Here is a 15,588-nt window from a genome sequence, read left to right as displayed (position 1 = left end):
ACGACGTATAACTGTCGGACCCATCAGTACTGTCGCCTTGGGAACAGCCAGTCTCACAGCCATGTTAAAACCTCTCTAGGGTAGGGGGCAGCATTTGGATTTTTGGATGAAAAGCATGCCCAAATTAAACGGCCTGCTACTCGGGCCCAGAATATATGATATGCATATAACTGGTCGATTTGGATAGAAAACACTCTAAAGTTTCCAAAACTGTTAGAATAGTGTCTGTGAGTATAACAGAACTGATTTAGCAGGTGAAAACCTGAGAAAAATCCATTCAGGAAGTAGTTTTCTTTTGTTGGTTTTGTAGTTTTCTATTCAATGCCATGACAGTATCCATTGACTTAGGACTCCATTTGTAGTTCCTATGCCTTCCACTAGATGTCAACAGTCTTTAGATATCGTTTCAGGCTTGTATTCTTATAAATGAGGGAGTAAGACCAGTCTGAACGAGTGGACCCTAACGTGACGCAGAGTTTTTTTCAGGCGCATGTGCATTTCTTGTTTAACTTTTTTATATTGACGACTTTATTGTCTGGTTGAAATATTATAGCTCATTTAGGCTAAAAAACAACCTGAGGATTTAATATAAACATCGTTTGACATGTTTCTATGAACTTCACGGATACAATTTGGATTTTTTGGTCTGAGTTTGAGCCTATGGATTACTGACAACAAACGTTTTTTGGCTATAAAGAGACTTCATCGAACGACAAGAACATTTATTGAGTAAATTAATGTCTTCCGATTGCCACAATATAAAGATCATCAAAGGTAAGGGATTAAATTTAAAAAAACATTTTTTTGTAATGCTTCTGCTTGGCTGGTTATTGTTTGTAATAATTTGTCAACTGGGCTATGTTCTGGGCTAGGTATGCTTTGCCGAAAAGCATTTTATAAATTTGACACTGTGGTTGGTTTAACAAGAAGTTCATCTTTAAACCTATGTCAAATATGTTTTGTTTTCAGAATTTTTATAATGAGCATGTCTGTGATTGAATTTGGCGCTCTGCAACCTCACTGGATGTTGGCCAGATGGGACGCTAGCGTCCCACATACCCTAGAGAGGTTAATATACATGGAGGTAGCAGTGGAGGCTGCTGAGGGGGGGACGGCTCATAGTAATAGCTGGAATGGTCAATGGAATGGTATCAAACATGGTTTCCATGTGGTTGATACCATTCCATTGACTACATTCCAAGCCTTATGAGCCAGCCTCAACTGGGAGGTAGAGAATCAGACCCCATTGGGCATTTTGGGAAAACTGGCAGTGTACTTTCCAGCAGGCTGGTCTCTGTGCCTAGTACCTACTAGAGGTTGAACGATTATTCGGCATGGCCAATTAATTAGGGCCGATTTCAAGTTTTCATAACAATCGGTACTTGGCATTTTTGGACACTGATTACATTGCATTCCACGAGGGAACTGCATGGCAGGCTGACCACCTGTTACGTGAGTGCAGCAAGGAGCCAAGGTAAGTTCCTAGCAAGCATTAAACTAAAAAAACAATCACTCTTCACATAATCACTAGTTAACTACACATGGTTGATATTACTAGGTTAACTAGCTTGTCCTGCGTTGCATTTAATCAATGCGGTGCCTATTAATTTATCATCGAATCACAGCCTACTTCGCCAAACGGGGGATGATTTAACAAAAGCGCATTTAAGAAAAAGCACGACTGTACCTAACCATAAACATCAATGCCTTTCTTAAAATCAATACACGGAAGTATATATTTTTTTAAACATGCAATATTAACTAGGGAAATTGTGTCACTTCTCTTGCGTTCATTGCATGCAGAGTCAGGATATATCCAACAGTTTGGGCCGCCTGGCTCATTGCGAACTAAATTGCCAGAATTTGACATAATTATGACATAACATTGACGGTTGTGCAACAGCAATATTTAGACTTAGGGTTACCGCCCGTTCGATAAGATTCCTAATGGTTCCGTATTTCACTGAAAGAATAAACATTTTGTTTTCGAAAATATAGTTTACGGATTTGACCATATTAATTACCAACGGCTCATATTTCTGTGTTTATTATATTATAATTAAGTCTATGATGTGATAGAGCAGTCTAACTGAGCGGTGGTAGGCAGCAGCCGGCTCGTAAGCATTCATTCAAACTTTACTGCGTTTGCCAGCAGCTCTTAGCAATGCTTGACTCAGTGCTGTTTATGACTTCAAGCCTATCAACTCCTGAGATAAGGCTGGCAATACTAAAGTGCCTATTAGAACATCCAATAGTCAAAGGTATATGAAATACAAATGGTATAGAGAGAAATAGTCGTAGTTATTATAGGAATTATGACGCAACAACGTTAAACTTCTTAACTGGGAATATTGAACCACCAGCTTTCATATGTTCTGAGCAAGGAACTTAAATGTTAGCTTTTTTACATGGCACATATTGCACTTTTACTTTCTTCTCCAACACTGTTTTTGCATTATTTAAACCAAATTGAGCATGTTTCATTATTTGAGACTAAATAGATTTTATTTATTATATTAATTAAGTGTTCATTCAGTATTGTTGTAGTTGTCATTATATATATTAAATAAATAAATTGGCCGTTTTAATCAGTATCGGCTTTTTATGGTCCTCCAATAATCAGCATCGGCATTGAAAAAGCATAATTGGGCGACCTCTAGTACCCACCTATTGAGCTGTAGTAATGTTTAACAGGGTTTGAATAGTTGTGCCCTGGAAAGCATGCACACTAAAACGATAGCCCCTTCTAATAGAATTGGTCAATTTCTTTTTTCTTTTTTTTACCAAATCCTCTCTTTTTTTCTTTTATGTAGAGTACCAGTCAAAAGTCACAAGATTGAACTTCACTGAACTTTATAGAATTCTCTAAAAAGGATAGTTAACGTTGATAGTGTTTTGCTGTTCTGTGGGAATTGTGCTAGAATCAATGCAATATTAGCCACTTTCAATGTAATCTACCGAAACAAAATTAACTATGCAAGACTTAGTATGCAAAACTAACTGTGTGAGATTTTCTTGTAGGCAGATCGCATTGGAGTAGGATTCTATTGCATTGACAGGCATGTCTCCGGTCCGTACTCTACACAAACCGGTGCACCATATTCAATCAGAGCTACAGTAGGGACATATGCAAATTGCCATATATGGATCTGTACCATTTACATTGAACTGGACTGTGTTTATAGCATGAGCAGTCGTGAGTAGATGTGTTGGTTTTGAGATCAAAGTGAGAGCTACATGTCGCCACGTGTGCACCATTGTTCATATGTTTTGCTAGTCAGTGAGTTATTAGCCCATTTATAGATAATTTGTTGTCAACGATGGGGGAGTGGTTGCTTCCTACAAGAGCACAAAACGTGTGTGTTTCTAGCCGTCTTTGTCAGGTAAGTCAAATGAATAGCTTTTTTCCCTCAAAGGGGCAGTGTTGTATTTTGAGACCAGCTTGAATAGTCTAAGTAGACAGGAGTTAGCTTAATTTGTCTGATTCTCAGTAATAATGGTATGGGAATAATTATGCATTTTTATTTTGTAACATTGTTTTTTTGCATCAAACAACACAACAGCATCTTTAGTTACCTTGTCTGAAGAACAACTGGATTAACAGGTTAATGTCAAGCCCTGCATGTTTTTTTTTTTTTTTTAAGTCTCATGGACTGTAGGCCTTACATTGAACACCACACATTGGCTGCTACTGTAGGCTGCATGATAGAACAGGTATTTTCTCCATTGTTTCAACACTATGATCAAATAGCCACAGTAGCCTACTTGACCACTTAACTGTAACTTGAAGTGGGTACTGCCTCTGTTCAGAGTAAATGTGTGGCGGAGTTTGCGCCCAGCAGACCTTAAATTTGCTCAGTGCCCCAAAACAATTGAGGGAACATTTCCCAACAGTACTTTTAATCTCTTAGGATATAAAAACAATCTATTCATACTAAAAATATATAATGCTATAAAACTCAAAGTAATATAAAACAGTAATTTACAATCTATCAAATCCCTTAAAGAGCATGTGACCTTGGTTGCACACCCATGAATTCTTCAGTCACTCCACTGTTCATTAACTCAATCTGATTTCCCTTCGCAGGCAAACAAACTGGCTGCCAAGAGAAAGGCTCACGAAGACACCAGCAAGGCAGAGAAGAAGCAGAAAAAGGCCAACAAACAGTAGCCACCTAACAGTGGAAATTCATCAAGGACTGGTTTTGATTTGTATGGTTGTCAATCATACTAGGTTTACGTCTCATAAAACTCATGGGTTTATTATGGGAAAAAGGTGAGTTAGTCCCATGGAGATTGAGATCAATGTTAGGGTCATTTGTCAAGCATGTTGGCAGGAAGGAATACTGGAGCAGTCACATTGTTGCAAAATATTATCCACCCTGCCTCGTCAAACGTTGAGGTGAATGTCTGCTTTGTTCTTATTTGTGTGAACTCTGACATTCTGGTCAGTACTCTGTAAAAGAAAGATTTTACCACTGATTAACCCTATTTTAATCTATTAAATGGGTTCTGTGTACTCCATTTACTGTTAATGACTAATAACATAAACAAGCCCTGCTGTCAACAGAGAAATTAACTTGGCTTGAAACCTCCCCTAACAAAAAAACAACACTTTTTGAATACTTTTTCTGAGGTCTTTGCTGATTTCTTTTGATTTTCCCATGACGTCAAGCAAAGATGTACTGAGTTTGAAGGTAGGCCTTGAAATACATCCACAGGTACACCTCCAATTGACTCAAATGATGTCAATTAGCCTATCAGAAGCTTATAAAGCCATTACATTTTCTTGAATTTTCCAAGCTGTTTAAAGGCACAGTCAACTTAGTGCATGTAAACTTCTGACCCACTGGAATTATGATACAGTGAATGATAAGTGAAATAAACAATTGTTAGAAAAATCACTTGTAATGTACGAAGTAGATGTCCTAACCGACTTGCCAAAACTATAGTTTGTTAACAAGACATTTGTGGAGTGGTTGAAAAACTAGTTTTAATGTCGCCAACCTAAGTGTATGTAAACTTCCGACTTCAACTGTACCCATGTCAACTTAATGTCTTTTCACTGTTTTTGTCACATTATAACCTTTTCTCAAGACTCCATTATGAAGATTTAAGTTGTGCTGATCCTTTGGATTAAGATACCTGTGTCAGTGTCCTATTGTAATGCATTACTGACTATTCCTTCTATTCACTGTACCACTCACTGGGAGCCAAATAATTTATTGGTGCCGGTTGTGTCGGTCTGTGCATGACAGAAGGCAGCCTTCTGGGTTCCATATATGCTGGTGGTGGCACCGTCGGACCAACTCTGATGCCACATCATGAGGACTGTGACCGGGACAGAGGCTGAGGATGCCATGTTATGAAAGTAGCCTTTTCCACAGTGCTGAGCTGGCCTGATTATGCATTCCCTTCATTGCTGTAGGCCACTGTCCATAGGGTTGCGCACAATTGGCCCAGTGTCGTCTGGGTTTGGTCGTGGTAGGCCATCATTGTAAAAAAATATTTGTTCTTAAGGTTAAATTTTAAAAGTCCTGAAACCATGACGTGAAAGCACAGTACATTTGGCTTGGCCTGCTTTGGGTAAATCAGGCATGTGGTGGGGGCTGAGTTTGGTCCACTATCCTGACCTGTGGGTGGTAATGACGAGGGACTGCCCTCTGCTGTGATCTCAGTGGGTTAGGGGCCAGTCCCTCCTGCTACTCAATCTCCTTATTCACTGACTGACCCTCCCACTCACCAGCATGCCTCAACTACATTCCACACATGCCAGTCCGAGTCTCAGCCTGGCACGTGGAGCGTGTGCCCGCCAGGGTGCTCCACGCTCAACAAAAGGTTGAGTGTTCAGACTGGGGGGGAGAGACTATCGGTATGGTCCCTCTGGTTTGAAGGGCTACAGTGTGCAGAAAGGGTAGGACAGTGCCCACCTCCCTTACTGTAATGGTCAGTGCTGTATGACCACATATTGTCACATCCCGTCTCCCAGAGCCAAATGGACTCCTCAATCCTTGGCTCGTATGGTCGTTCTCTATTGACATCTTACTGCTGTTGAATGGCCGGTAGTGGTACAAAATACAGTGTTCCATATTCTCACGAGTACAAAAGACTAGCTAGGAAAATTTCCATTGAAATTGTTTTTTTAGTCCAGGAGTAGGTTGAGTCTGAGTCAGGTAATCCTCAATTTGAAACAAAATGCAGAATGAATACAAAAAGCTTTTAGAAGCATAATCAATCTATAGCTTCAAAATATAAATAGGCTGTTGGTCCTTTAATTTGAGACCGGTGACAGTTCTCCAGCCCATCCCTCCGAGTGAATTTAATTTAGGGTTGTTTCTAAAATGTATTCTGTACTGTAACTGGGTTCACCACAAAACAAAGACTACATGAAATGCAATACCCATTTATTTTCAGTTTATTTTGACAATAATCTATTGTCTGTTATTCCTAATAACAGCCCTTGGTTGTGTGTTATTTACAATAATCCATGTGTTCGCATGCCTTAACTTAATATTTGTATATTCTATTCATCCAATTTTTGTAAAAAGTATCTACAGTATATGCAAAGCTTGCTAAAACAACTTTTGAGCAATACTGTAGTGAGACAGCAAGCTTGGAGAAGATGGCACAATCGAGCTCTTTGTGCCTTGGCTCTCTGCAATTGTTCTTTTTATACTATTTGCTACCCCTCCTATCAGCTTTCAGCTCAGACTAGTGTCTGCTCTCAATAGCCTTCTGTATGCAGCCAGAGAATAGAGCCCATGCCCTGGCCCCCTCTCTTTCTCCACCTCTTCCTCTCCATCTCTCGTTCCCTCTTTCTTTTTCCCTTTGTGTCTCTCCCTCCCCTCGTTCTCTTTTAAACACAAACAAGTGCAAGTCCTGACAGGGAGCCTGACGTCACAGTTGGCTGTATTCAGCTGGATCTCGTTCAGAGTCGACAGTGGAGCAGAAGAATCAGGTGTGCATAATATACAGAGAGGGAGAGAGCGCACCTGCCAGATGAATTGGCTATGGAGCGTTGGGCATAACATATGTAATGAAAAGGAAAGCACTTGACCATGTGGTGGGGTTGTGACACCGTGTGTGACCCGACGAGCAGGCACAAGCAACCAGTGGACCGGGCAGCTCTTCTGAGACGCACTGCTATGCACTCTGAGGAGAAACAACAATCTTAGGTTTTAACTTCAATTGCATTTTTCATCTAACTGCAGTTGCGGGATTTATGCACAACAGGGTAAGTGTTATGTTTTACGAAGAGAATGAAATGAGGATCATTTGAAAATTAAATGTATATTGGTTTTGGTCGTATTCTTTGATAAACGGTTTAATAGAATGATCAGACTGCAACTATAATATATTTTTATCTCAAGTTTATGAGTTCGGAAATGTGAGCTGAAGAAAATAGTTTCTGCCATGCGATAGAGCAGCCCATTTAGTTTCATTCAGACGAGTTCTTTGGGCATTGCCAATGAGATGGAGTGCATAGTAACTTTGCCCTCATATTGAATGCTTTCCTGAATGTCTCTTTTGGGGGGTTCATTGTCCCGTATGTCGTCATGCATCGTATGTCATTATGTGCTTCTGTGACTGAAGGTTATGCCATCATTAGGTAATGGATACATTGCCGCTTATGCAATTTGTGGACAGCGTGACTTTTGCCTTTGACCTTCACCTTACGATTCGATTTGAATGGTATTGTATGCATAACGTCTTAGCACCTACTTATATCAGACCATACTCAGACAGTAGATGCAATAAAACGGGACACATCAACAGACACCTGCCCAACAAACAATACAATGCCATTACAGTATAAAGTGGGGTCCGAAATTATTGCGAGCCTTGATAAAGAGCAAAAATGACACTAAAATAAACTATTCAAATACTGGGCTATGGGTAAATTCCCAAATAATGGAAACGCTTGAGTAAACGAGGGATACACCTGTCAGGTGGGTGGATTATCTTGGTAATGGAGAAATGCTAGCTAAAAGGGAAGTAACCAAATTTGTGCACAACATTTGACATAAAACATATTTTTGTGCATTTGGTAAATTCCTGGGATCTTTTATTTCAGCTCATGAAACATGGAACCAACACTACATGATGCGTTTATATTTGTGTTCAGTATAGTATAAAATAATATCATTTCAAAACAATTTTGAGCATACAAAATAGCTCAGTATTTGAATTATTTATTTTACACAGTAATTTTTGCTCATCTTTATCAAGGTTGTCAATATCTTCAGACCCCACTCTATATTTCTATATCACAGCCATCATTATCTGAAATGATGACTCCATTCGGGTTCAGAAATTGCCAGCAGGTGTTAAACGCAGGCCCCTGGTGGCCCTCAGGTTTAATACCAGGTGCATCCATCCCAGAGGCAGAGGAAGCACTCAGCCTAACGAAGCACACATCTATCTATACCAAGGTCCATTTTCAGGTTAAACAGTTCCATGCAAAGTCCCCTGTTCAGGAGGACTAGTGCTCAAATGTCTCCCATATATCCCAATGCCTGGGCTGGTTTGAGGGCAGGGAGAATGGCCCCTCATGTGCCTCCATAATGGCCCCTTCATGAAGCTCCCTGACAAAGTAGAAAGTGTCACTTGCTCCTTTATCTACTTCATCACAGCAATTATCAGTAACAAAACATATATTTTTTTCCATCAGACAAAAAATGTATCACACAAATGTGGAACAGTGATTCTAGCTGATGTTAGACCCAAATGTTTCCAAGAGATTTCAAAATTATGGAAACTAGTTTTTGATCTTTTCAAGGAGCTGTTTTGAGGAAAACCTCAAACATAAACAAAGTTTTGGGAGCTTTCTGTGAAGTCAAGAGTATTTTGATAGAGGTTTCTTGATTTGGTTTGTCTTTAGTGTAGTTTCTCCACACTGCTACAGGTGGAAACCGGGTGACCCATGTTACCTACTGAATGCTGACTTAGCCTCTGGGTCACTGTGTTTGCGTTTACACAGGTAGCCCAATTTGTATATTTTTTTCACTAATTCGTCTTTTGACCAATAAGATCTGAAAAATATCTGATGTGAATAGATCTGTTGTGATTGGTCAAAAGACCAATTAGTGGGGGGAAAAAAGATCAGAATTGGGCTGCCTGTGTAAACGCAGCCTGTGTGCAGTCCGATCGGATTCCAGGCTACAGGGTGAATGGCTGCAGACTCAGACTGGATCACTTTCCAGCCCAGTGCATTATTAATCTAAAGGATAGATGACACAGAAACACAGGGTATTTCCGGCCTTGCTGTAGTGTAGCTTCACTGTGCACTGTTCCAATTAAAGGCACAGTGGTAACACTTTGCTTAATTAAAGCATGCAGGTGTAATGCTTAACTTTTTATAAGAATGTTTAAGCCTTTATATTGTCTTACAATTTTATGTATATGTATAACATTTCAACTTAAATTATCATAAACTCGAGTATATAACTTTCATGATTAGGTGCTGGGACATATACCTTCTTTGGACAATATGCCATTGGGCAGTTTTCTAGGAATTGTATAAAGGATGCAGTATCAAATATATTTATAAAGCCCTTCTTACATCAGCCGATGTCACAAAGTGCTGTATAGAAACCCAGCCTAAAACCCCAAACAGCAAGCAATGCAGATGTAGAAGCACGGTGGCTAGGAACAACTCCCCAGAAAGCCCAGAACCTAGAGAGGAACCAGGCTCTGAGGGGTGGCCAGTCCTCTTCTGGCTGTGCCGGGGTGGAGATTATAACAGAACATGGCCAAGATATTCAAACGTTCATAGATAACCAGCAGGGTCAGATAATAATAATCACAGTGGTTGTAGAGGGTGCAACAGCACCTCAGGAGTAAATGTCAGTTGGCTTTTCATAGCCGATCATTCAGAGTTAGAGACAGCAGGTGCGGTAAAGAGAGAGTATAAAACAGCAGGTCCGGGACAATGTAGCACGTCCAGTGAACAGTATGTGGGTTGAAACGATCAAGGAATGCACTTTCTTTTCTACATTTGCTCAACATTAACCGAGTAGTTGATGTGAAGTTACAGTGGGGAGAATAAGTACTTGATACACTGTCGATTTTGCAGGTTTTCCTTCTTACAAAGCATGTAGAGGTCTGTAATTGTTATTATAGGTACACTTCAACTGTGAGAGACGGAATCTAAAACTAAAATCCAGAAAATCACATTGTATGATTTTTAAGTAATTAATTTGCATTTTATTGCATGACATAAGTATTTGATACATCACAAAAGCAGAACTTAATATTTGGTACAGAAACCTTGTTCGCAATTACAGAGATCATACATTTCCTGTAGTTCTTGACCAGGTTTGCACACACTGCAGCAGGGATTTTGGCCCACTCCTCTATACAGACCTTCTCCAGATCCTTCAGGTTTCGGGGCTGTCGCTGGGCAATACGGAATTTCAGCCCCCTCCAAAGATTTTCTATTGGGTTCAGGTCTGGAGACTGGCTAGGCCACTCCAGGACCTTGAGATGCTTCTGACGGAGCCACTCCTTAGTTGCCCTGGCTGTGTGTTCGGGTCGTTGTCATGCTAGAAGACCCAGCCATGACCCATCTTCAATGCTCTTACTGAGGGAAGGAGGTTGTTGGCCAAGATCTCGCGATAAATGGCCCCATCCATCCTCCCCTCAATACGGGGGGACCTTGTGTGTGCTGCAGGATTTTAATCCATGACGGCATAGTGTGTTACTATTGGTGTTCTTTGAGACTGTGGTCCCAGCTCTCTTCAGGTCATTGACCAGGTCCTGCCGTGTAGTTCTGGGCTGATCCCTCACCTTCCTCATGATCATTGATGCCCCACGAGGTGAGATCTTGCATGGAGCCTCAGACCGAGGGTGATTGACCGTCATCTTGAACTTCTTCCATTTTCTAATAATTGCGCCAACAGTTGTTGCCTTCTTACCAAGCTGCTTGCCTATTGTCCTGTAGCCCATCCCAGCCTTGTGCAGGTCTACAATTTTATCCCTGATGTCCTTACACCCTCTCTGGTCTTGGCTATTGTGGAGAGGTTGGAGTCTGAGTGTGTGGACAGGTGTCTTTTATACAGGTAACGAGTTCAAACAGGTGCAGTTAATACAGGTAATGAGTGGAGAACAGGAGGGATTCTTAAAGAAAAACTAACAGGTATGGGAGAGCTGGAATTCTTACTGGTTGGTAGGTGATCAAATACTTGTGTCATGCAATAAAATGCAAATTAATAACTTAAAAATCATACAATGTGATTTTTCTGGATTTTTGTTTAGATTCCGTCTCTCACAGTTGAAGTGTACCTATGATAAAAATTACAGACTTTGTAAGTAGGAAAACCTGCAAAATCGGCAGTGTATCAAATACTTGTTCTCCCCACTGTATGCTTTAAGTGAATGCTTTGGAAAAACAACAATATTGCGTAAAAAATGTATATGTCATTGAAAGATAGTGATCTAATAATAGCACATAACATGAGACATTTCTGTAACATTTGTCATAGCCTGCCATAATATGGTCATAACACTGTCATTACACATATATTTAGACCTGTTGTGACATATGTAGCATTATTTTATGGCCGGTAATGACCCCTACATAAGAGTGTCAAAACCCACGAAACCTACCACACAAGGCAAAACATTCCATTACACCATAACCTTCTTGTCAACAGTATGTTTGTTATACAACATTTTCCATAATTGACCATATTAAATTATCATTGTAATTACGCGCACATTGATGTCATACATGCACCTACCCCAGTGCTCTGTTGCTGATGACTGGGATGAACACAGGAGCAGGACTAGACACAATATTTTTGATTGACTGACATAAGGGCATGTACGTGACAGGCCTATCTGGCTTATATGATTATGATGGTCATAATGCTCCTTGACAGTCATAAAGTGTATTTTCTTAGTCCAAGTAAAGTGACACAGGATGGTCATAATTCTTCTTGAGTCATAAAGTGTATTTTCTACATGTTTTTTTTTTAAATATAAAAAAACATGACTGTGAAGAATTCATTACAACAACAAAGGAATTAAGAAACAAACTTTCAAACAAAAGGAAACTTATTTGCAGGGGAAAAACACATTTGAATAAATGTGGGTTTGACACTCTTATGTAGGTGTCATAACCAACCATAAAAAAGCACAATATTTATCACAACAGGTGTAAACATATGGGTCATGACAGTGTTATGACCAAATTATGACAGATTGTGACAAGTTGTCAACTGTTGTGACATGGTTATGACCGTGTCATAATGTGTTAGGACGCTGGGTGTCAAGTAAAGTGTTACCGAAATTTCAATTATGCCTAGAGATAACCTCAACAGTTTGAACAGAGTGGATTTCTAAGAGTTGTTCCATTACCAGAGGCACACAATGTCCTAATTGGAAACAGCCATCTGACTGAGCTGCTGTGTGTGTTCCCAAATAATTGGCCACAGGAGACAGTGGATCCAAGGGACTTGCAGAATCCATGTCAATGAAAAAGTTGAGGTCATCGATGAACCATAACCATAGAAGATTTCAGGACTGCCAGTCCATTGTTTTGGTACACTGGATAATTTCAACATAACTTACATTTTTGCTTCAGATAACTTCTATTTGGGACCATGGTTGGCAAGCAGGGGAGGCAATGGAGGTCGATGTGCAAAGGCCTTGTCCTGGGTACCCTACTCACTAGCTGTATGATCCTGCTCTACTGCCTTTCTGCTCCACAGGCCCACTTCAACCTGCCTGAGTAAGCCTCATCCCATACTCTTCTTACTGGGGGGGATGTTGGTGCAATGGTTGGGCATCCTTTGAAGTATATAGTGCATCAACAACATTCAGTAGCAATATACATGTATATGATATAGCCCACAGATGATACAGATACTTTTATTTGCCATATGAATGATGGTAGTACGCTACTGTACTATGGGAGGCAAAATGAGTTTTCTATAACATTGCATGATGGTAAATCAGTCATAACATTGGTAATTTGATAATGTGTTGTATTTGTACGCGTGCTCTCCATAGGGGTCCAGTGCCTTACTCCTGTTCCCATCGACCTGCTCAAGCCCACACCAGACTTTTCAAAAACAGCTCACACCATTCACCGGGGCAGACAGGCACCTGCACTCCCAAAGTGGACATCATGTTCATGAAAACCCACAAGACGGCTAGCAGCACACTCCTCAACATCCTCTTCCGATTCGGAGAGAAGCACCGGCTCAAGTTTGCCTTCCCAAACAGCCGTAATGACTTCTTCTACCCCTACCCATTCCAGCGCTCCCAGGTCAAGGACTACAGGCCTGGCATGTGCTTCAATATCATCTGCAACCACATGCGCTTCAACGCACCTGAGGTGGCCAAGGTGCTTCCGACAGACACCTCTTATATCACCATTCTCAGAGACCCGGCTGAGCTCTTTGAATCCTCCTTCCACTACTTTGGCCGCCTGGTGCCCATGACCTGGAAAATACCAGGCGAGGACAAGTTGGGGGAGTTCCTGCGCGACCCCCGCCACTACTTTGACCCCAATGGTTTCAACTCCTTCTACCTCAAGAATCTGCTGTTCTTCGACTTTGGGCAGGAAAACACTCTGGAGCTGGGCGACCCGCGGGTAGAGGAGGGCATCCGGGCCATCGCAGGCCGCTTCCAGCTGGTCATGCTGGTGGAGCACTTTGATGAGTCCCTCATGCTGCTCAAGGACGCCCTCTGCTGGGAGATGGACGACCTGCTCTTCTTCAAGCTCAACGCCCGGAAGGACTCCACCGTGTCTAAACTGACCCCGGAGCTGAGGGTCAAGGCCCTGCAGTGGAATGCCGTGGACTGGAGGCTTTACCAACACTTTAACGTCACCTTCTGGAGGAAGGTGGATGCATACGGACGCCAGCGAATGGCCGACGATGTAGCGGAGCTCCAGAGGAGGAACGCAGTGATGGCGGCAATCTGTATCGAGGGAGGCCATGCTGTGGACGCAGGGAGCATCCAGGAGACAGCCATGCAGCCCTGGCAGCCCATCGGGGAGAAGTCAATCATGGGCTACAACCTGAAAAAGAATGTGGACAAGGCCCACCGCAAGCTGTGCCTTAAGATGCTCACCCCAGAGCTGCAGTACCTGACAGAGCTGGGGGTCAACCTTTGGATCACTAAACTGTGGGGTCATGTGAGAGACGTGATCAACTGGTGACTAGAGGGTGATTAGAGAGACACGAGCCATGGGCCAAGAGAGTGCGGCTGTGGGTGTGTGCCTGCTTGTGTGAGAGCCCCTATTGAATTGCATAGCCTCCAAGGCCTGAATGCCTGCAGAAGATCATAAGGGATTTGGTTTTGCATAGCCTTCTCAATCATGGTATGATGGACTCTTCCTCTGTGTCAGCAGTATTGACTTGTTTGCCTTAAATACAGTACATGTTTGCAGTATGTAATGTACCTGATAGGTGCATGAGAACCGCAACTTTGCGTTAGAATCTGAAGATAAGCATAAGCATCCCTCTTTAAAATGTACGTGTTTATAGGTATAGTATACTGAATACCCTTTATACCCTCAGCCCTGCCAATCTTAGAGTATTTTTGAAATAAAGACTAAATTAAAAAGATGTCTGTTGATTTGACTTATCAAGGTTGTTCGCAAAGTTAATAGTTAAAAAATGATGTCTTGATGTGCATTTTGCTTTACTTTTCAAGACGTATATCTAGAAATCACATCATCTCAATTTTACACCCACTTTAGACGTCATGTTTGTAACAACATAATTGTAATAACACCAGGTCATGTAATAACTTATAATATTGTACTACTTTACACCCACTTTAGAAGTCATGCTTGTAACAACAGATAATTGTAATAACACCATGTCATGTAATAACTTTTAATAATGTACTACTCTTTCTGGATTATGTTATAAATCGCCAGATAACGTAATTGTTTAACAGATAACATTATACCCTTTTCTTGATAACGTTATAATATTACATTTTTCTGTGATTATTCTGTGAATAAAAAAGTAGTAGACCAATTAGTAGAACATCTGTAGAAAAAAAGATCCGAAATAGGCTGCCTGTGTTAACGCAGCCCATGTGATTCAGTTGAACCGGCAGCATGCCGACCTTACCCTGTCTCTGTCTCCCAAACAGGAGTATGTAGCTTGATGGGATATCTCAGCGCATCGGCTCTTTTCTATCCATTGCTTCCGTCTTTGATTGGTCAACTTCCGGGAGGAGGAGGAGTGCGGTTGGCAAGGGAAGTAGGTGTGGGTAATAAGTAACTAAAAGACATACAACATTATTGTAGGTAGAAGAGTATAGAATAAGATGAAAGGTAGAAATATAGGATGTTTTTTCCTTGTTCTTTATTTTCTTCATTTATTTAAAGGTTTTGGGCTACTATCCCATTGGGTGTGATTTGTCTTGCTTCTTGTTTTGTGAATTGTTTTGCTTCTTTTCTTCTTGATGGGTATCATCTGGCTTTCCATGTGTTGAGTTTAAGGCTGAGTGTTTAGATCTGAGCTTGGGTCCGGGAAGGGGTCAGGTGGGGGCTTGGATAGGAACCTTGTTTTGGGTAAGGGGTACGGGGGTTTGGGTACGGACTCGATTTAGGGTAACTAA

General features: G+C 41.2%; 1 protein-coding gene and 1 pseudogene across 1 annotated transcript; both read left to right on the top strand.

Annotated features, from left to right (window-relative positions):
- LOC135524705 (pescadillo homolog) overlaps nt 1-4,524 on the top strand; it is a 35,907-nt pseudogene extending 31,383 nt beyond the window's left edge.
- Nucleotides 4,525-6,915: 2,391 nt separating this feature from the next.
- Nucleotides 6,916-14,931, top strand: LOC135547265 (galactosylceramide sulfotransferase-like). Its single transcript, XM_064976123.1, has 3 exons — nt 6,916-7,234; nt 12,587-12,733; nt 13,015-14,931. The coding sequence occupies exons 2-3, from the start codon at nt 12,606-12,608 to the stop codon at nt 14,168-14,170; spliced, it is 1,284 nt and encodes a 427-aa protein (XP_064832195.1). The 5' UTR covers nt 6,916-7,234; nt 12,587-12,605; the 3' UTR covers nt 14,171-14,931.
- Nucleotides 14,932-15,588: the final 657 nt, after the last annotated feature.

This window comes from Oncorhynchus masou, chromosome 1 (assembly GCF_036934945.1).
Source record: "Oncorhynchus masou masou isolate Uvic2021 chromosome 1, UVic_Omas_1.1, whole genome shotgun sequence".
In the NCBI taxonomy this organism is placed as follows: domain Eukaryota; kingdom Metazoa; phylum Chordata; class Actinopteri; order Salmoniformes; family Salmonidae; genus Oncorhynchus; species Oncorhynchus masou.
This window is presented reverse-complemented; position numbering and strand designations above follow the sequence as displayed.

Coding starts and splice junctions, on each gene's coding strand:
- LOC135547265 (XM_064976123.1), top strand. CDS start 12,606: ATGGTTGGCAAGCAGGGGAGGCAATGGAGGTCGATGTGCAAAGGCCTT. Junction 12,734..13,014: donor GCCCACTTCAACCTGCCTGA/GTAAGCCTCATC, acceptor TGCTCTCCATAG/GGGTCCAGTGCCTTACTCCT.